The following is a 21648-nucleotide window of genomic DNA, read 5'->3' on the forward strand; positions in this document are numbered from 1 at the left end:
GCCGAAGCCAACCATCATACTTTGTCCTTCGGGAAGCAATCTCCTGGGCTTTAGATTAACTTTCATTTCCTCGTTTTGCAACACGCTTCTTTTATCGCATCTTCTCTGACAACACCCGAAAGACTTGACCAGCTGCAATTGCCCACTGATCCACACCACTGGAAAAACGAACCGAAAAAGAAATCGCCATTTTTTAATGTCTTTCTTCGACATTTGTTCGTTGACCCTCATTCAGTACGGCGCCGTGTTACAAAACGGTGTTTTTCAAAGTGCTCTCATCAACCTTTTGTTAAAACGTGACCTTGATGACGTTACAACATGAAAGCGAGCTTCTCTTTTTTGGCGATGAACGTTCATGTCGTTGAATCGACGCGTCCACACGGATGCGCTCTCAAGTTGTTCGAGCGGGCGTCCAAAACGGTCCCGTTCGTCACGTGGTGTGGCAGCTACGTTTTGACTCACTCCCGCTCGTTGGCGAGGCTCGGGAACGAAAGCCGAAGTGGTCCTCACCGCGCTTGGAGTGGTACATCCCGCCGCGAGTTTCCAGGCGAAACGTTTCCCGTCGTAGTGGTACAGCCCACTTCACTTCTTTCGGGGGAGACGAGCGGCCACACTTTGATCCACAGTTGGGACGCGGGAGGACGACGCGCCTCGGTCCGGTCCAATCCTCGGGAGCCATGGAGCCGTTTTACGGACTTTTCGCAACGCTGTTCGTCGTTCACGGAGTCGCCGGTGAGTCGCTCGGCCTCGACGGTGACTTGCGAGAAGTTGCCGCGCCGCTCGGTCCGTTTTCTTGCCCTCCTTCTTCCACAACTGCGAGCGAGCGAGCGCCCGTTGCTTTTGCCGCTAGCTCGATGGGATTCGCACCCTCGCGCCGAAAGGAGACAAAATGCCGACGGAATAACGAGCCGATAGATGAGGGCTGTGGGAATGTTGACTTTGACGTGGACGAGGTCGGACCGGGGTTGTGCGGGCTCGCCGGAGGGGGCAGGCGGCGCGATTTGCCCCGCTGCGGGCTGCGAAGTCTGGCGGAGAGCGAAGACGGGAGGGGGGCGGGCAGCCGAGGCTTGACCTGCCAGTTGGGCTCAGTGCCAGTCGCAGGACCCCCCCCCCCCCCCCCTAGCCGTCAACCACGCGCATATTTGGGCTACTATGTAGCACACGCACTTTATTGCATTTTTTGGGGTTTTTACTTTGGCTTTGTTGAAAAAAAAAAAAGGCCCATAAACGTTCCGAACCACCGAGTTGGCTATTTTGTCATGTCATTGTATATCCTGTTAGCCAAAGAGCAAGGTTTTTCACAAAACACGAAACAAAACAATTCAACAGGCCAAACAAGATGAACACGTCATTGCACGATGAAGGGGCTTAGTTGACACTCAACTGACAAAAAGTCATACAAAGGCTCCACACATTTTTTGGAAAGCGCATTAACATTCGTTTTATCTATCTATTTTTTTGTGGTATGGTGACCCTAGTCCACTAGGAGCTGCAGATGCAGCAATGGTGTTGGATAGTTGCGTCGCCGGCATGTTTGTTACGTCACATCATTTTGTCAAAGCTGTTGCTTCTTGCACGCGGTCCTGAGAGCAACCGGAGGTGTCCAGTCCAGGTGCAGAGAGGAAACAAACAGCCTGTGCCCCCCTTTGGCTTTTGCCACAGGTGCGTCTTCTCAAGAGCTCGCTTACCTGCCGGTGGAGCGGCCGCACCTGTGGTGAAAGCCAAGCGGGGGGGGGGCTTGGCCTCTCCTTTGTGGCGGCGGCTCCCCGTTTTGAATAACCGAGCGTAACTACCGAGAGTTGGTTCAAAGTTTTGATGACGCTTCCACCTTGACAAGCGCCAGCAAACGACGATTTGGCAATGACGCACGCCTGCCCGATCAAACATTTATTTTTGCCTATTTTAGATGGCGTCGTTCGAATTTTGTGCGCAACCGAACCTTCCCCCCGGAAATGCTCGACAAGATCGTTTTCTTCGAATGACAAAAAAGAAATCTTCCAACTTTTTGATTTGGTCATTTCTTTGGACTAATAAGTATGACAGCTCCAAAATGTTTTGTTTCCGTTCTGCTTTCCTCTCCCAATAATTTTGAGTTTTACAGGCCTAGTTTTGGAGTTTTCACCCATTTTTCGGGCGTTTGTATCTTGTCCAAAATGGCCTCTCAAGACGACCCGAAAAGTCTCGAGAAGACGAGCGAGCCCATGGGAGGATGGCGTCTTAAGTGGTGACGACTTGTTGAGATCGCTGGACTGCCGTCTTGTGTTTTGTGCGCATTGGGGAGGCAGGTCAGGCTTTTGGGTGGGGAGGGGCAGAAGGGTCACTCCAGGGGAGGCACTGCGGCGGTCTCTGGGAGGATTGACCTGCAAGTTGGACTGAATTCCAGGCAGAGCCCCCCCCTCCCAAGAACATTCCCGGCTGTCCTCTGCAGACCGGCGGAGTGCAGCTTAGGCGGCTTTTTTAGTGCATCCTCGACACACAACTGAAGGCGACGGTGTCATCGGAATGTCTGAATTGGGCAGCGGTGGGTTCCTGCTGCTATCTAACGGCACTTATTTGCAGGAAAAAAAAGAATACGGTATTTCATCACAGAAAATATGGTAGCCAGCGATGCATTTGGCTGTCCAGCAGTGAGCCGTGCCGGCACGTCTGTCACCACGCGTCACTTTCCCCTTTCGCACGAATATATTGTCATCAAATGACGATTTTGTAATATTCTTCCACTTTCAGTGTTTTCCAAGAGCGTTTATTTTCCAATATGAGTTTGTTTTTGTCGAATTGCAAAAGTATTACTTGTCATCCGGTACGGTGGTGTTTTTCCACCTGTCGGCTGTCGTCTTTTTGTTCCAGTGCTGATATTGAGAATATTGTCTCCCCATATTTTCCTTGTCTTTTGTGTGGCTCGACCGCACCGAGCGGGGGTCTCGCTCCTCATTAACGAGCACAAAAACCTGCAACATGTGAATCAATTAGCCGCGCCGCTGCGCTTGCCTCTTTGTAAAGTCTATTTTGGTCTTGAGCCTGTAATTTGGGCGGCTCCATTACTGCCACGTCTTATTTATTTCCCTGCGAAATACGCCACCCGGCGGGGGGAGACCAAAACCACCAAAGTGAGGTCTTCAATTAAAGAGACTTCGCAGCTTTTAGCTCCGGCCCCGCTCCAATGACCCTGCCCCCCCCCCTCCCCCATCTCAAAAGCGACAACTTGGAAGCTCATCGGCAAAGTTGACTTTGGTGTCCGTTTATGAAGCAGCTTTTTTTTTTTTATGATTATTGCCTCTAAAAGGGGCGGGGGGGGGGGGGCTCGTACGCAATGACTTTTATAGCCATAATCGAGACGACAAAGATAAAAGCCAAAGCTATCGATCGATGTCGTCAGGACATGCTGCAAATGTTACCCTGCCGGGAGTTCGACATGGCAGCGCGACGGTCCACGTGTTTGACGTGCAATGTTTTTGGTCGCCGCAGCGGGAGAAAAGCATTCCAAAGTATTTTGTCGCTCCAAGGAGAAATCAAAGATGCACTCTTGCTGTCAAACTGCGCAGCCTCAAATATGTGTCCGTTGAGAAAACCCTTGTCGCCTCAGGAAATAACCGCAAGCCACACACACGAGTGACGATTTGAGCGAAAAAAGTCCCTTATCGAAATTCTCAAGCTCAAGCTGACGTCACCGGGCAAAAAAAATAAAAAAAATGGCAACGATATTCACGCAAAATACATGCGCAAATATGTTTGCTATATTTGCTGAAAAGTATAAAATAATGAAAAGAAATCCACGATAAATTGTTTTTTTTGGGGGGGGCAGATAAAGAGTGCATCAACGAATCTAGACCGATAAGACAATACTCATGAGCATGCATTCTTTATCCTCTGCAAAGAACGACTGTGATCGCTGCTGGACTGAGAAGTCGAGAGAGGAGCTGGACTTCTGTCTTCAATTTGGCCAACAAGAATTAGCCTTGGGGGACAAAAACGGTTGAGTTCATTTTAATTCCGTTCGTCCTGACTAGTCCTCCATCGCTTGTTTGCATCACGATAAATCGCCAATCAAAACAGTTTTTTTGCAGGGGGGCGCGGCGGCAGGCTGGAACGTATTAATGCCGTGTCCATTTTTTTCAGTGGGGAAAGATGACTTGATTGTTTTGAGTCGCAGCGTGGTCACGGAAAGAAGGAAGGAAAACGCCGTCCTCTCGGTTTGTGCGCCGCCCCAAACAAATTTGCTCTCGAAGGAACTCGCTGCACGCCATTGCACTCGATGGCCAACCGTTACGTCGCGTTGAGTTTTTTTGGTCGCGCGTGCCTCAGCCGTTGCACGCGGCGCGTCCGCCGCTGACCTTCAGATGCTGCAAAGCGGTCGTCGCCGGCGCAGCGCGCGCCGTGTTTTCTTTGGGCAAGCCGAGCGTCGCGCTTTATCGTGGGAGTCGCCGGCGGGCGAGCGGCCCGCGGCCGCCCGTCGCCTTCTATCGGCTCCGCCCCCAATCGCCCGCCCGCCCCTCCCCGTCTTGCCTGACAGATGCGACCGTTCAGGCTGCCGAGGGAAAACGGCTCCCCGGTGGTCCTTGCGGGGAATTCTGCCGTGGAACCTTTTGAGCTTCTCCTCGTCGAGAAGCGGCCGCGACAAATAAAGACGCTCGGGATTTACAAGTGGTTGCGCTCGCAGAAATCAAAAGTACTGCACAGACGCTAAGCAGGGGTCTTCGCTCGACAGGTCACATTCATTCCTTACGTGAAGGGAGGCGAATGATAGATGATGTCACGTCTCTCATTGGCCCCCCCTGTCATTAAATAAAAGGGCTTGGCAACTGTGTGTGTGTGTGGGGCCATCTGCTTGAAGTGCATTGTGACTGTGAGCTTGCATGTTCACCTCGTCTAAACTCAGCCAGTGTTTTCTAAGACTTCCAAGATGGATTTTTCCATCTCTAAGATGTTGCCGGTGACTAAACAGGCGGCCACCGTGATGGATGACTGATTACAAAACGGCTGTTCGTCATACTGGATTGGATGGAGCGCAAGGAAAAGGGGTACAAAATCAGCCGCTGCCTAAACGGGCAGCTGCACAACCGGAGTCGAGGCCGGTCGTTTTTGAAATGGCCCGTAAAAGGCAGCAATTGTTGAAGCCGCCGCGCCGTCTGCGCCTCATCGGCCGCCGCCTAAACGGAACGCCGCGCCAAGTAAATGCCATTCCCTTTGAACGTGGATGCGAAAGGAGGCTTTTGTACGTTCCGTTGTTCTGTATGGGCTCCAGTGGCGTGGCTACTGCCTAAAGGGGCTAGCAAAACAGAAAACCTGTCCCCTTTTAGGCTGCCAGTAAAAGCCGCCATTTTTTTTTAGCAAAACAGAAAACCTGTCCCCTTTTAGGCTGCCAGTAAAAGCCACCATTTTTTTTCTCCCATCGCTGTTAATGCGGTGACAAAGTCAACAGGTGCCTCAACAGGCAGCCACAAAAATTGAAACAAAGTCAATCGTAGTCCCTTTTTAGACGGGCTCGAGGTGTAATTATCAGGCCGTCGCAAGTCAAGCCCGACGCCGACTCTTGGCTTGCTGGCCCAAGAGAGAATCGAACGCAAAACTACGGCGGGTCCTGAATGGGGGGGTGGAGGGTGCTTTGGCATTCCCAGCCAGAAGGTGACTGTTGTTGCTGCTGCTGCTGCTGCTGCTACCGAGGCCGCAAAAGAAAAACAACCCCCCCCCCCCCAAAACCACTTCACTCTATTGTACTGTCGATATCACAGGAAGAAGTGTATTTGTCGGGCTTTCCCGACAGAATGGTTGGAAGTGCATTGGCCATGTCGTAAATAATGCACGCCGGCCAACGTTTCCTGCCGCTTATGGTTTTGGAAGCTGTCATTCCTGGAGAGAGTTTGCGTGCGGCCGCCAAGCGCTTGCGTTGCTTGGGCGAGGCGAGCAGGCGCTAGAAATGAGACAATCCGGCTCGTTTTTGTGCACTCAGCATTTGGGGGGACTTGAAGGATGGCTGCCATTTATCCCGCTGGGTCGCTGTCGTTGCGGGGTGTGCGCATGGAGGGGGGGGGGGGGGGGGGCAGGTCGGAGCCAAACGGCACCGCCGCCTGACAGCTGAAGGAGCGGCCCCGAATGGTGGCCGCACCTGTTTCCCATAACACACCCCCCCCCCCCCCCCGCCCCCCGCGTGCGCCTCTCCCTGCTGACTCGGCACATCCGCGGCGGGGCTTGTGTGCCCGCCGCTCTTGAATTTTACCAACGACAACACCGCAGCGATCCGAGCGTCAGGCCGTTACTTATAGAAAGGGCGGGGGGTGGGGGGGCGGTAAGCCTGACTCATAAAAGGAAGAAAAAAAACAACAACAGGGAGTTAACCGAGGAAGTACCTGGAAACCATTTGTTCTCTCTTTACATGGACATCCCGCAGAAATGTCAAATGTAGTGCCCCCCCCCCCCTTTTAAACAGAACTAAGCGATGCAGGATATTAGCATCTGCGCTTTCATGCAGCAATCCCGCAATCGCATGACGTGGATCGAAACATCTGGTGTGGACTTTTGAAATTTTTTGAAATGTTATATTCCTGACCTCTGACCGTAGCAGTTGTCAGCAAGCGCCCCCCCCCAATGTCATTTGACCGGGGCAGAGTGATTGACGATCATCATTTTTAACCTGAATTGCACAAAGCGTCTGTGGAAAAGAGTCCCCCGGACTGCCTAAAGTCTCGAGCGGGGTCTCCTTTTGGCTTTGACCCCTCCCACCAAAGCATTTTTTCCATTGGGAATGTTTTTTTTCTCTCTGCCGTGAAGCGTTTTTGAACATTTGACATCGCCAGCAAAGGTTTTGAGCCCTTAAGTGACGCTTTTCTTTTCACCGCGTGCCGGCGGGGCTTGCGAGCGCAAAGTGTGCGTGTCATTTATCTTTTGCGGAACGGGCTGACCGTCGAGTGCTGAGAAAAAGCAAGGGGCAAAAAACCCCGCCCACACACACCCGCAAACAAAAAAGAAAAAGTCAGCGAACGCGCTCTGCCCAGGCGGGATAACACCAGTGTGGCGCCACATTTAACCAACGACCAACGTCCGCCTTTTGCCGGGCGGCTTCACTTCCTCCCTCGTTTCTGCTTTTTTTATGGGGAAAACAAGAGCAAGTGAAGTGCCGTCCGTCTATGAGCCATCGGAAAACTGCAAAGTTCCCACCGGCCTAAGTGAGAGCGGAGCCATTTTTTTTTTTTTAAACCCGCTTATTACCGCCCTGCCCCCGCCCTCCAAAACAAATATGACGTGACATGTTGCCCCGCCACTTAATAAAAGGATGTCGTCCTGGCCGTCAGATCTAAAAAAAAAAGAAAAAAAAGAAAAGCAGTGCCATGGACTCTTTTTATTTTTTTTTAAGATAGACTGATTTCTTTTTGTCCGTCATCTCGGACCGGGAAGAACGAGCGCACGACAGCGGCCGACCGACAAGTGTCGGAGAAGCCGAGTTGAGCGATCTTTGAGAGTCTACATCCCCACAAGGATGGAGTCTTAAGTTGTTCAGTGGGCAAATTTGAGGAGCGAATCTCCCCGCCGAGCAAGCTTCAAATTCCTCTGCTCCGCAAAGCAACAAACCGGCAGCAGCGCGGACCTTGACCGCGCCCCGAACTTTCGGGAAAGGCCGAGCGGCACGCGGCCTCCCGTCCGCCCGCCGTGCCTTTATCATCGCCAATATTTGTGCAGGGGCACAAGAACATGAGTGGAATCGAGCCCCTTCCTTCCTCGCATTGTGCCCCGGTGAGGGCGGACAAATAGAGGGGGCGGGGGGCGGCCTTTTAAGAAGCGAGGCCGGTGGGCTTCTTCCAACGGCACTTTTTCTTTACAAAGACCCCCCCCCCCAACCCTCCGTAAAATCAAATCGAATAAAAATGGTGCTCATTGGACGCCAGGGCCGCGCAACCACTGTTCTTGGTGTTTGCAGTGACACAAAAAGATTTCCAACTCTATGTGCAAGGGGGGGGGGGATAAACGTCAGAGCGTGGCATTTTGTGCCAACAAAGCGGGACAATTCCGTCACTTGGACGCAAGGATGCTTTTCCTCCGCCTTCAGTTTCAGAGGCAAGCTTGCCAGCCCGGATCACCTGGCGGCGGCGCTTGCATTGAGGCTTTGGCGAAAACGAACTAAATAACTACAGTTGAACCCCCCCCCCCCCCCATGAAAATAAGATTTTCTTTTAAACAGAGAATGACCTGAAAACGACATTTTACGATAAAACTAGAAAAAAAATCTCTGTCCATGAACTTTAGAGATAAATTTCCGACATCTTAGTTTTTTGATGCAACTCGGCCCAAAGTCAAAAGAGAATGACAAGAACTTGCACTGGACCAGTCCTGAAACGTCATCATGTGAGAAGGCCTCCTCGGAAGGCATTGTGGATCAGAACCAGAGCAGCGAACGGAGCTGTAAGAGTGGTCCTTCCACACGAGCCTGCGCGCACGCCCCTTCCACGCCGACACTGAGCCTCGGTATGCCTTGAGCGGCGACGCCCCCTTGAAAATGAGCGGAGGCAGGAAAGGAGCGCCAGGCCAAGGCTCGGCTCGGGCTGGGCCGGGTTTCTTGCGTGCTTCGCAGCAGCAAACCTCCCTGGGGGGGGAGATTGCTGATGACTTTGGATTCTGTAGCGTTCACACTTTTGCTTGCTTACTAGCCCGGCATGGGATTTGGGAAAATTTGTTTTTTTTTCCACACCCACAAAAAAGAGATTTTTTGGGGGGGGGTTGTCTTTTTTTTTTTTTTTACCGTTTTTATTTTTGGGCGGAAAAGCAAATGACTTTGGAGGGTAAATGTCAACCTCGTCATTGGTGGGAGCAGTAGTGGTAGTAACTTTATCGCCACGATCATGATTATTATTTGAAGCGGTAGCTCGGCCGTGCTCATGCTTCTGCGAGTCCTAAAAGGACTTTTCCTCCTGCCCAGATCCCGACATTCCTGATCGGTGAGCTTTTTTAAATCAATCCCTCATGACCGTCGTCGAGCCGCGCTCTTGCATTCCAGCAACGGGGACGGACGGCGCTGTCTTTTGTCCTACGCACACCGGCCGACCTGACGCCGCGCGGCTCTCCGTCCAGATGACGCGCTCGCCGGCGGCGGCGAGCCTGGCGGCGGTGGCCCACGTGGAATGTTTGAGGACGCTTTTCCAGGCCGCCAGGAAGAAGGTTTTGATTTTACCCATTGCAGCGGCAGCTTGTCACAATTAGTGACGTCAGGAGGGAAAGAAACAAATACGGTATTGAAGCGTTTTCTTCAAAGCGAGCGCAGCCTTCCCATGAGTTCATCCAACGAAGCGGGCAAAAGTGCAGCCCGTTCCTCTTTGGGGGCGTTTTGTCGACCGCTTCGCCGGCGCGACGTACGAGGGGAGGAGGCTCTTGGGACGAACGAGGCGGCACCCCGCAAACAGTCGTTTGAAAGAAGGCCTTCAAAACTAACCCTTGGGGGAGAGCTTGCGTCGACGTCGTCACGCCGACCCGTTTTTCGACTCGGCACTGAGCCACATGCAAGCGTTGACCGTACTCGAGCGGACGAGCAAAGGCGGGCAGCCTCTGTCACTCTTGCGCTTGACCCCGAGCCGTCCTGGAAAATGTCAACTTGTTTAGGGCCGAGCCCTAATTGCCCGCCTGGCCGCAAAATGACGCCAATCGTAACCTCCGCCGTTTTTCCGGACTGCAGCCAGCGACCTTGTTAACTTTGCTTAGCATCGAAATCATTGTAGCGGTCGGCGGGAAGCCGAGGAACTGATTTTGAGCAAACTTGATGTCATCGTTTGACACTGCAAAATAAGCCTCTGTGTTAGGTTTTTTTTTGTGTGTGTGTGTGGGTGTGTGTGTGTGTTGGGCGGTGGGGGGTTGCGTCTTTCCCTGGCTGTTTGGCGAGAAGCCCCTTTCCAAGATTTGACTTTTTGGAAGTCATGGTGCGAATGGATGAACCTCCCAATGTGTTTACTTGGTTGTACTTTCTGTGTACATATTTTGTCAAGGAGGTGGTGGGGGCATGGGGGGGGGGGGTTGAAACACCGCACATGAGAATTCCCCAAGCAGTGTTTTGACCAACACTTCTCCGGCGGTCGTCGGTACCGGTCGTGCCAACTTTTCCCCCAAAGCTCACACTTCCTCCACGTCGGCATCCCACGTCGAGGCCATCTGTCTCTCCTCCCTTCCGAATGGTCAGGGTGGAGTCGGCCGCGCGCACCCCGCCCTGCGTTTATGTACACGCTCCCCACCGACGCTTACGCTCGAGCAAACGGCACACGGCGCGCACGCCGGCTCTCGTTTCTCGGTGCCTGAAAGCCGACACCCGCGCCGAGCGGTACGGTAGCAGTTGGGCTCCAAATCTGCGGACATCGATCAGCGCCGTTAGTTGACCGCGTCATCTCTTGGAACCATCCAAATGCGCGCAGTCAGTCAAAACATACGGAGACCAGCAGTGAAATGATTTGGGGGTGGGGGGGGGGGCGTTTGTCAGGAAACAAAGAAACAGAAGTGGAGCGCCGTCAGTTGCCTGCCATTTGTCAACAAAAACATTGACATGTTTTGGTTTTTTTTTTTTTTGGTTTTGCGGTCCGATATAGTTTCCTTTTACAGTAGATTGGCCTTGTTTTGTGTCTTGTTTTTGAGTGTTTGAGCTCATCCCTTTGTCCCTTTTGAACAAAAGATTATGTATGTTGTTTGTTTTATATTTAGCACTGGTTTGGTCATGCTCGCTTTTCGCCTTCCCACCAACTTTTTGTGGGCAAATGACTAATTTGGCTTCTCTGTGACTGCGCATTGAGTATATTCGTTCACGTCATGTGGCAAGAAATGACGATGTAGCTCCTTGTGTTAGCTTCTCATGCTGGCCGCTAGCAAGCTAGCTGTATGCTTGTCACTTGTGAACAGACATTTGTTTTTAGGCTTTGGAGTTACTAGGTCAGAAATCCCCCTTTTACATGGAGGCGGGTGCCAGAATTCCACATACAATGTTTTGACCGTGTTGGATGAGTGTCGGGGTTGTGTGAGGAGGGGGGGGGGCGGGGGGGGGGGGGTTGGGTGGAAAAAACAAATGAGGAAAGCGTATTGGAGCGCAGCTGGCGAGTTGATATCAGAACACACACCAAATTGCAGTCGAAGAAAATGTCTGCCTCTCACACACTTGCGCCTTATTTTGGACAAGGGAAAGCTTGTGTAGTGCGTGCGTGTTTTTGTAATGAGGGAAATTACAGAGGACGCGACGGCGCACAGGGGAGCCTTGGCCTGGCGCGATTAGCATTGCTGCGGCTAACCGCTCGCGTCAGAGCCAAGGACCCGAAATACCAGCCGGTGGGCCGCTTTTCTACGTTTCGCTCGGCGCGCATTTGCGGGACGTGCGCGCGGCAGATTGACGGCTCCCAAATATAACGGACTCTGCATTGTAAACATGTCAACGGAGCTCAAAACGGAGCCGAGAAAAAAAAATACCGAGCGTGTCGTTAAATGATTGACTTGACAAGCGGCTGAAATTCTCGAGTTGGATTTAATGAGCTTGTAGTGTTTGAGTCGGTCTAAATCACAGTTGGGAAGTACAAGCTGAATGCCACTACGATGTTGACACAGAGAAACTCCTATAAAGGGGATGAGTAGAAAGGGGTAAGGTTGGATTTGTTGCCATCAAGAGTTGGCTGAGGGTAAGGGCCCAGCAATCGGTTACGCCGCAGTTCAAAATTTGAATCCACGGCGTGCGGCTGCGCAACGTCGCAGATGGAATGATAAATCTCCAGTGCACACGAACTTTCACGACTTCCCCAACATTTCTACTTTTTAAGCGTTAGCGAGACCCAGACGGCGTTTCCGGATTGTTAGCAAGACCCAGACGGCGTTTCCGGATTGTTAACAGACTTTATTTGACATCAATTTTTTTTTTCAAGACTAGGTACAAAAGTGCCCCTTTAGTCAACGTTGCCGTGCGTTTGAGTTTGCCTCGTGGTGAGGCTCGACATGAAAAGAGTGATGATGTAAAATTCTGTTAGCGGCTAGCTAGAAAGGTTAGCCGCGTACTTGTCGCCAGGATTTCATTTCGGTTCATTCCTGTTTTAGCTTTTCATTTGTTAGGTTTCAATTTTCTACTTTGGACCGATTTGACGTGGATTTTGCGTCGTTTTTGTGACTCTTATTGTGCGTTTGAAGTTGTCTGGCTGTGACGTTGGGCAAGAAAGATGGAGATGGCTACGTGTGGGTTAGGACTTCCTCGGTTGTCTTGGGTGTTTTCTTGTAAGAGCAGCATCTAGAAAAAAAATGTGGCCCAAGCGTTGAGGCTTTATTTCGTCACGCAGGCGCGAGCGGCGACCTGGTGGCGGCCCCCGCCAAAGTGGACGCGGTGCTGGGCAAGATGATCACGCTGGGCTGCCATATCCAGATGATGGCCAACCTCACGCTCATCCAGACCTCGTGGGAGCGCCAAGTGCCCTCCGGCCGGGAGGTGCTGGCCGTCTACCACGTGCGCCACGGCACGCACGTCTCCCCCGACTTTGCCCATCGCGTCTCCTTCGTTTCCACCACGGATCGAGACGTCAGCATCTCCGTGAAGGCTGTGGACCTTGCGGACGAGGGCTCGTACACCTGCAAGGTGTCCACTTTCCCGTTGGGGAATGGCCAAGCGTCGACGGACGTCAATGTATTGGGTAAGGATAGCGATGATTGGATGGACTCTCCGGTGTCCGTCCACGCGTGCGTGCGGTTGGCGGCTTGAGAAGTTGGGTCCAAAAAGAAGGTTTAGGCTATCGTTCTATTGGACCAATGGTTGTAACTTCCCATGACATCGCCGCTGTAAAGAAAACGCGTAGGCCGACTCATTTTCTTAGGTTTTTCGCAGACGACCGCCTACCCGGCCTATCCCGGCATCCCTTATAAATTTGTCTGCTCACTCGTTTGGCCAACAATGCGGCTTTTATTTATTTAGTTCTTTTTTTTTTTTTTGCCGAGTCAGAAAAGCGGCAAGTCGGCTGCGCGTGGAGATTTGCTGACTCACGGAAAAAAGGCGACGCTCAGGCAATTGACGCGTCAATGCTCAACTGCGCACCGGCTCCGATGGGGGAAAGGACGTCACGTGCCGCGGAGCCCTGCGGCTCAATGAATTCAGAAGACGAGAGCCCGCGTTCGTGACGACAAAGTTTGAGAGTGTTCACTACAAAAGCCAAAAATGGTCGCGAAGGGATTTGCGCCCATTCGCTTGGGTAAAAGAAGCGCAGGGGCAGCCCATCACTCCCCCCCAACAAGACCATACCGTCACTTATTGAACGGTACTTGGGGGAGGAGGGGGATGCTTGGCAAGTTTAAAAAGAAACCCTTTGGTCCGTTTCGTTGATGAATAATCCAAAACATAAAGAAATACCACAAAGAGTAGAAAGCACAGATGGATTTTCTTCTGTAAGGAATCAAAGTACAATGATCTCAGTCAAGTCCAGATGCCGAAAAATGTGAGCAATGCAATTATTGACAACTCGTCGATTATCAATCATCGTGTTTGGGAAAACATCGATCGGCGCTTTGCCTCCTTTGCCACATATTACAAACCAAAGCCAACGACGGACCGATCGCTACTTCTCTACGTTCCGCACCGTCCATTTGTTTTTATTTTGTCTGATTCGTGAACTAATTGACAATGCAAGAATGGTGAGGGGTTTTTTTTTGTTGTTGTTGTTTTTCTTTTTGCGTACTTGCTGACTTGCCACCACTGCTGTGTTGAGAGCTTTGAATGTTTGGCTTCACCTTTGCACCGGTCTCGTGTTAGCCGCTTCCTCCAGCGACCAACAAAGAGCAGCTCCTGTTTTTAGCTCGAGCCCGCTAGCAAGGAGGGGAGGGGCAGGGGCGCGCGCGCGCGCACACACACACACACAGAGCCTGACGACTGCGGCACAAATGTGGCCTCCCCCGACCCGGCGCAGGACACCGACGGCTATTTTTAGAGACTGGGGTGCCGGCAGTTATTTTTGAAATGAGTAGCGACTAGGGACGAGGGGAGCAGATGTCCCAAAGGTGATGGCCTTTTCTCGGGGATGAGGTGGTTGTGCCCCCCCCCCCAACCCCCCTTCTACTTTGTCTTCCAAACTGTTATCGCCTCAGTGAGTGGCACAGCTGCTTGGCCAGCCGCTTGAAGAGGCACGCGTGCAGGCATGATGACGACGGACGGACGGACGGGGGCTGTTTTGGTCTTGATTCTTGCCCCCTTCCCGACACAAGACATCCAAGGCCCGAGTGTCTCATGTCTTAGATCAGAGGTGGGCAAACTACGGCCCGCGGGCCAAATCTGGCCCGTTGGTCTTTTTAATCCGGCCCGCCGAAGGTCGGTACACAATTAAGGTTCGATGTTAACAACTAGCGGCCCGGTAGTCCAGTGGTTAGCACGTCGGCTTCACAGTGCAGAGGTACCGGGTTCGATTCCAGCTCCGGCCTCCCTGTGTGGAGTTTGCATGTTCTCCCCGGGCCCGCGTGGGTTTTCTCCGGGTGCTCCGGTTTCCTCCCACATTCCAAAAAAAAACATGCATGATTGGACGCTCTAAATTGTCCCTAGGTGTGAGCGTGGGCGTGGATGGTTGTTCGTCTCTGTGTGCCCTGCGATTGGCTGGCAACTGATTCAGGGTGTCCCCCGCCTACTGCCCGGAGACGGCTGGGATAGGCTCCGGCACCCCCCGCGACCCTAGTGAGGATCAAGCGGTTCGGAAAATGCAAATGGAAAAATGTTAACAACTACATTCGTTTCATTTGGACTTGTAATGACAGGCATTTCAAAGCCAGGTGGCACAGTTACTTGAAGTTGCAGAGCATAGGGAGGAAGGGGGAGACCATACGGAAGCCCGCAGTAGCGCCAAGTCAAGCAAATCCCGTTCGATACGACGGAATAATGTACTCTTAAAAGTCTGAAAAACGTGCCAAAAAATGCAAAAAAAAAGCTTTTTAAATAAAAAAATCCAATTCATATTATGTCGAATTTAGTTCACCCTTTTGATCCGGCCCTCCATAATATTTTCTGGTTGTCATGTGGCCCTATGCAAAAAATAATTGCCCACCCCCGTCTTAGATGACGAGGATTCTTCGGTGTTGAAAATGGAGCCGTCACTTGATGGAATATTGTCTCCCATTTTGCACAAAAAGGCCTCCTTCAATCCTTTCCCCCCGTCCCCGGCACTCAAGACTGGCCTTCGCCACACCGGCACGAGCCGCGGAACGACCAAATGAAGCGGGCCGGCTTAGCCGTTGTACCCTCGTCGAAACACGCGGCGTGGCGGATGCCATTTGTTTCCCAACGGTGATTGGAGAGTGCACTTAGATCAGCCGCGTTCCTTGAACTCATTGCAACGTATCGGAGTGTAGCACGCTCCCGACGCCTCGACGCAGCGGAAGGTGAACCTTTTTCATTTCCAATAACTTCCTTATCTTCTCTTTTCTCTCCGCCTACATCGTCTCGTGGTAGCGAACGCGAAGCTGCTCTGCCTCTCAGGTCTGAGTTTAAATGTCGTTATCCTTCTCTTGTTATTTTTAAAAACGAAAATGCAAAACAACAACAATTGGCCTCTTTTGTGTTTTTTTTTGTTTGTTTTTTAAGGGGCGGGGGCCGAAATCACTTTTATGATCGTAATATCCAGGAGAAGTACCAATCTTTTTTGACAAGCTTAATGTTCAAGATGTAAACCGGAGGAAAGGCCACGTCCGGCACGGGCCGCTCGCTTGATCGGCGTCCTAACGCTTGCAATGGTGCGTCCAGTGGAACCCAAGGTGTACGTGTCGGCGGGGCCCGCCGCCCTGCTGGAGGGCGAGGGCGAGTCTCTGGTGGCCACCTGCATCGCCGAGCGCGGCCTCCCCGCCGCCACCGTCTCCTGGGAGGAGACGGAGCTGAGCGGCCGCGTGGAGACGCAGAGGCGCGAGGAGGCGGACGGCACGGCCAGCGTGAGCGCGCGCTACCTGTGGAAGCCTCGCGCCGACGCCCAGGGCAAGAACCTCACCTGCGTGGTGCGCCACCCCACGCTGGAGACCGACTTCCGCAAAGACCACACGCTCGACGTTCACTGTGAGTAGCGCCCAAAGGGCATTCATTCCTCCTCTCTTTCAAGACCAACCGAGGCTCAATAAATCATCTCGGAGGCACAAGCGGGGCATTCTCTTAGTTTTAAGTGCAAAAGAAGCACAATTTCCGCGGCGGGTCAGCCGGCCAGACGGGCCGAACCGTCCTCTCGTTGGATCGGCGATGGCTCGCTCGCTCGCTCTCCGGAGAAATCAAAGGGGGCAAAATATAAGCCGTGTTTGCCGTCTTTTATTACGGCCGCACGTGCCGGCTTCATCCCGGAAGCGTCGCGGCCCCTCACCCTGTTTTCTTTTTGATTTGCCGGAGTTTATTAGATGTGCCACTTTTCCTCCTCCTCCTTTTGCTTGGAAGTCTTCTCCGTTGTTTTGTCGCGTGTTCTTGGCACATCTGCCAAACCTTTGTTTTCGGCTCGTGCGCTCCTTGGAACGTAAAGCGTGCCGTTTTGTTTGTTTTCTGGGGTGGGGAGGGGGGTTTCACCTTCAAGAAACCCTCTTCTTCACTTGTCAAAACTATGGCCCGGGGGCCATTTGCGGCCCACCATCCATTTTCAGCGGCCCGCAACATGACAGCAAAAAAATAAAATAAAAATGACATTTGACATGAGCCGCAAGGTTTGTTTAAAAAAAAAAAAAAAGGTGAAGGTGGCCGGAGTAATAAGGGGGGTTGCCAGAAAAATAGGTGCCGTTACGAAGGAATTTGTTGATATCCCGGAGATCCTTTCTCGATGTTGAAGAGAATAACGTCTCTTCAAAACACCGGGTGAGTCAAAGAGGATTGTGTTTTTGGGGCAAAAAATGGTTTCTTCCACTTGGTGTTTTCTGGCTGATTGATGAAGACGTCACCACGAATGATCCTCAGGTTTTTTATCTGCGTGCGACCCTCACGTCAAAATGTTTGGACGCCCCCTGCCGCACAGGGTCGGCATCAGCGAGCGATTGTTGCCGCTAACTTTTGTTGCGCTTATGTTTTGAAAACAGTTGCGCCGACGGTCCTCGTCAAGGGGGAGAAGAAAAACTGGTACGCGGGACAAGCCGACGTGACGTTGATGTGCGACGCCCGGGCCAACCCGCCCGTCCGGGAGTATGCGTGGGCCAGGTGGGTTGACCTTTTCCCGACCTCATCCGTACTCGGCGGCGTTACGGCACCGCCGGTAAACAAAGCTCGCCGTGTTGCGTGTCATTTGACCCCGCGGGCTGCCTGTTATTTGCAAACCTTCTTGACAGCTTTAGGGCCGGGCGCGCGAACCAGACGGCCACCGTGCCGCCTCACACATAATCCCTGGACATAAATGACTACTTTGTTATTTGGACGGGGCTTTGGCAGCGTCTTACTGCATTTCAGAAAAAATAGGCGAGTAAAAGAGAAAAAAAACAAATGGCACGCATGGATGACTTTGGTGCGTAGCGAAGCCAGAATCCGTGCGCTCCGGCCGTAGTTGCTTCTGCTTTGACACTGCAGCCACATGAAGAATCTGTGTCATGAATGAGAGTCCGGAAGGCTCGTCGTGCGTGCGACCTCGCGGCGCCCCGTCGTCCTCTGATGGGAAAACGAGGCTCCGGCGGGAGCGGCCGAGTCTCGCCCGGTGAAACCTTATGCCCCCGGGACTCTATAGACAAAAAAGCGCTGCTCCTCTAAGCGTTTTTCCAGACTTATTTTTAGAGAGCCGGCGGGGTGTGTGTGTGTGTGTGGGGGGGGCGTCATAAAAATGGCTGTATATCATCTCGCCTCGGCCCAAATAGTGTTTCCTGATCTCGTGACTCTTGACGTCACGCGTTCTTCCGGGCGGCCGCAGCTCCGATGGCTCCTCAGCAAATTCTTCCGTGTCATTTCAGCAAAGCAGTTAGAGTGCACAAACGGGGGGTGGGGGGTGCATCCGACACGACGACTCGGCATTCCGTTTTGCGGCGGAACGATTGTAAAACAAATGCCGTTTTTTGCCCTCCTCGACAGTTGCGGCACGCGGACGAGCCCCGCCCCCCCTGTTGTTTGCAAACATGACAAAAATGTCTCTTGACGCGTCTCCGCCCCATCCAGGTTGGACGGAGCCATGCCGGACGGTGTTTCCGCCATCTCCAACAGGTTCGCCTTCACGCGACCGCTGACGCTCAACGACTCGGGCGTGTACCGCTGCCAAGCCACCAACGATATGGGCGTCCGCAGCTACGACTTGTCCCTTTGGGTCCAAGGTAATGTCCGTGTCGAGCGGACTCGCGCGCGGTTCACCTGCCCCCCCCCCCCCATCAGGCCAGACGTGCGCATCCGATGACGCGGATCCCAAGCGGCGAGTGCTAAAACGGGAGTTTGCGCGCGTAAAAGTGGTCGCGAGGGAGACGGGAGCGGCTTATCGCTGTCCGCATCAAGTGAAGTTTGAAGTGATGGAATTGGAAGTGTGGGCGGAAGAGGAGAAGCGACGTGAGCGCACTGAAATATCCCTCCTATAATTACGGGCAAGTCGACAACTGCCCGAAAGCCATTTTTAGGATCATTTAGCACATCTCCAACGTGCGGGACTTGGGCGTCCCATCCCGCGCAACCAAAAAGTGCTCTGGGAGGCATCGGCCCCCATGCTCGATAAAATGAGCCGGACGCGAGCAAACGTTGCTTTTCGGGGAGTCGTGTCGGACGGGATGCGCCGCGCCGACGTCGACGCCAATTTCCGGCTCTCCAGAAACGTCGACGCAAGACGAACGGATTCATTCCGCCTTCGCATCCTCCTCGCCGTCGCGGTTACGCACACGAGCGCCGCTTTGCACCTGCCTGTCAGGCGCGCTATTTTACGACTCTCAATCGGCTCGGCGCGGTTCGTCTCGGGCGTGGCCGTTTTGTTTCGTACGTCGGCCGTTTGCATAATAACGCAAGTTTGGGGGTTTTTTTTGGCACACGGCGACTTTTAGTCAATGGGGGGTCCAAAGTGCAAAAGCAAAATGTTGAAGAAGTCCTTTCGCCCGTGGTCAGCTTTTCTCGGAGACGTAACGACTCGCATTGACAGATTTGCGGGTCGGGGAGTTCTGTGAGCTCAATAAGCCGTGAAATGTTCCAGCGGAACGCCGCCGAGCCATCGCGTGCGCCTGATGTGTGTCAGCGAAGGCCGCGGACCGGACCGCTCCTGGACCATCCAGATGGGCTTTTTCCCTGATTGGGGTCGTATAACATGCCAGAGATTGATTGCGTTTGTTAGACGCGAGCGAGCGCGTCTACATCTGCGCTTTCTGCGCCGGGGCCCCGATTGACGAGTCGGGGCCAGGGTGTGGATCCTGAGAACTCTTCCTTTTTGTTTTCATTCCTGCGTCGCTCCTTTGTAAGCCCTTTCCAAACAAAGCCTCCTCCCGCCCCCCCCGATCGCCGGGCTTCGGAAAGCACTGGACGCGCCCCAAAAAAGCTGTCACGCTTCATCTGTTTACCGGCCCGAGCCAGAGTCAGAGTCCTCCATCGAGTGAAAGCACAGCTGACGGACATCCCGTCCAGGAAAGACTCTGCGGGCCAATTACCTTGCCTCTCGACCCGGGGCATGCGGCCCCTTGCCTCCCCCGTATTCCCCCCCCTCCGCTTGCTGTCTCTGTTCTAAAGCCTTGCGGATTTTGGCCACCGGCGTTCTATGCGCTAGCGGCGGCTCTTCACTCCCACTGACTTACTCGCGGGGTCGAATTTGAGCCATTTTGACATTTGACCGCAAGAAAATGGGACAATCATTCTTCGGCCCCGACACTCCCGTTTCCTAACTTGACCTCACGTTTTCAAAGAGCAGATGCTTTTCAAATGCCTATGAGAATGGACTCCTCACCTCAACCCCCGGCGTATTTCCAGAGCGCTTGAAAACAGCCGCCGCCGTTGACAAAAGTGCCGCAAAAATAGAATTCAAACAATCAAAGAGCAGATGACTAGCAAAAGCGCAATCCGAGAGGTCCGGTGGGGCCAGGCCATTTCAAGATTGGAAAACCAATCCCATTTTCCTGACTTTTCTTCCGCCCTCCTCCCGCAGAACCCCCCTCCACCACGGCCGCCCCCGTCGCCACCACCGGCGGCCCGCCCCGCCTCCCCGCGGCCGGCACGGCGCGCTCCCCGTCGAACTCGCCCACGCCGGCCCCCGCGCGGGACGACACGCTGGGCGTGGCGGTGGGCGCGGCGGCGGGCGCGGCGCTGGTCCTGATCCTGGCGCTGCTGGCCGTCTGCTTCTCCTTCCTTCGCAAGCGCCGCACCTTCCGGGGCGACTACTACACCAAGCAGTACCTGGGCCCGTCGGACGTGCAGAAGGAGACGCAGATGGACGTCCTGCAGCCGCACGAGCTCCAGGAGGTCTACGGAGACAAAGGCCACGACGGCGGCAGCCAGGAGCTCAAGTCCAAACTCTCCGCCGACCTCATCTACGGCGCCGAGGAGCGGGGCGGCGACGACTGGGCCGAGCGCGAGCGCGACTACTTTGCCGACGGCTACCGCGGCCGGAAGCCGCCGCACCCGCGCGGGCCGCCCGCGCTCGCCAACGGCTCGCCGTACCTCCCGGACGACTGCCGCAACAACTGCGCCGACGGCGACTACGTGGCGCACGTGGACGGATCGGTCATCTCGCGGCGGGAGTGGTACGTCTGAGCTCGGGGGGGCGGGGGGGGGGGGGGGGGGCGGCTCGACCGGGATGCCGTTTGGCGCCCGTTGGAAGCCCTCGGCGTTGACGCGCTGCCAAAGGGAAACGGCAGGAGAACAAAGGAAATGGAGCCTTTCCTCCACACTACTGAGATGTGCTCGCGCTGGCACGGAGAGACACCCCCCGTGTTCCCCCCTCTCCTTTTTTGGGGAGGGGGGGGTCACAAAACACTCCCGTTTTGGTTGCTCTTCAAAACTCCTCCGAAGACCGCAAAGCCAATGTGCCGCCGTCATCAACCCTCTGCCACAATCAAGACTTGGCAAGGGTGCCGCACGATTTTGACACGTTGGCGGAGAGCTCGCGGCGCCGACCAATCGGACTTTGTGACTTGCTCGCCACCACCGGAAGGAAAGCGAAGCCACAGGTTTGCCGCGCAGCTGTCCCGTGCCTTCTCCCATTTCACACGCCAATCAATCCCCCCCAATGGTGGCACAGTCCTTTCTCTGTATGTGGCGACCGGTCCGGGGTGTGTCCCGTTTCTCTCCCCAAAAGTCAGCCGGGTGTTTGCTGATTTTAGACCTTTGGTTCACTGGCGACTCCAAATTGTTCAAATTGCTTGTTTTGTCCGTAGGTGCCCTGGCATTGGCTGGCGACCAATCCAGGGTGCCCCCCCCCTTCTCTTGCTCGCCGGGTGAGGCCGCAGCTCCTCGTCACGCCCTCAAAGCGAGAAGGCTCTTTGGTGTGCCTTTGATCAAAGCGGCGCGTTGCGGACGCGCGCGGGTTTTTGCGGCCGTTTTGTGCTCAAAAACAAAAAGCGGGGAAAAGAAAGCGTTTGCCTCGATCAGGAGGACGACCGACGTCTTTGCGGAAACATTGTTAGCCGCTGACATCAGCGCCCGCTCGTCACAGGAAAAAAAGTGCAAGAAACTGGAGAGGGGAAGACGCGTGGAAAAGTTCCCAACAAGAGGAGGAGACTCCCCTCGCTAAAATCCTCAGCAAAGCGCTGACATCATCCCTCGTGCGCGCGCACACCAGCTTGCACTTTTGTCCCCGCTGC

General features: G+C 53.8%; 1 protein-coding gene across 1 annotated transcript; it reads left to right on the forward strand.

Annotated features, from left to right (window-relative positions):
* Positions 1–415: 415 nt before the first annotated feature.
* Positions 416–20600, forward strand: nectin3a (nectin cell adhesion molecule 3a). The gene is made up of 6 exons (XM_086125871.1): positions 416–732; positions 12270–12617; positions 15698–16000; positions 16993–17110; positions 18050–18201; positions 19995–20600. Exons 1-6 carry the CDS (start codon positions 678–680, stop codon positions 20597–20599), a joined length of 1581 nt encoding a protein of 526 aa, XP_085981997.1. The 5' UTR covers positions 416–677; the 3' UTR covers position 20600.
* The last annotated feature ends 1048 nt before the right edge of the window (positions 20601–21648 follow it).

The sequence above is a fragment of the Hippocampus guttulatus genome, chromosome 12, assembly GCF_054856545.1.
Source record: "Hippocampus guttulatus isolate MCC_2025c chromosome 12, RoL_Hgut_1.0, whole genome shotgun sequence".
In the NCBI taxonomy this organism is placed as follows: domain Eukaryota; kingdom Metazoa; phylum Chordata; class Actinopteri; order Syngnathiformes; family Syngnathidae; genus Hippocampus; species Hippocampus guttulatus.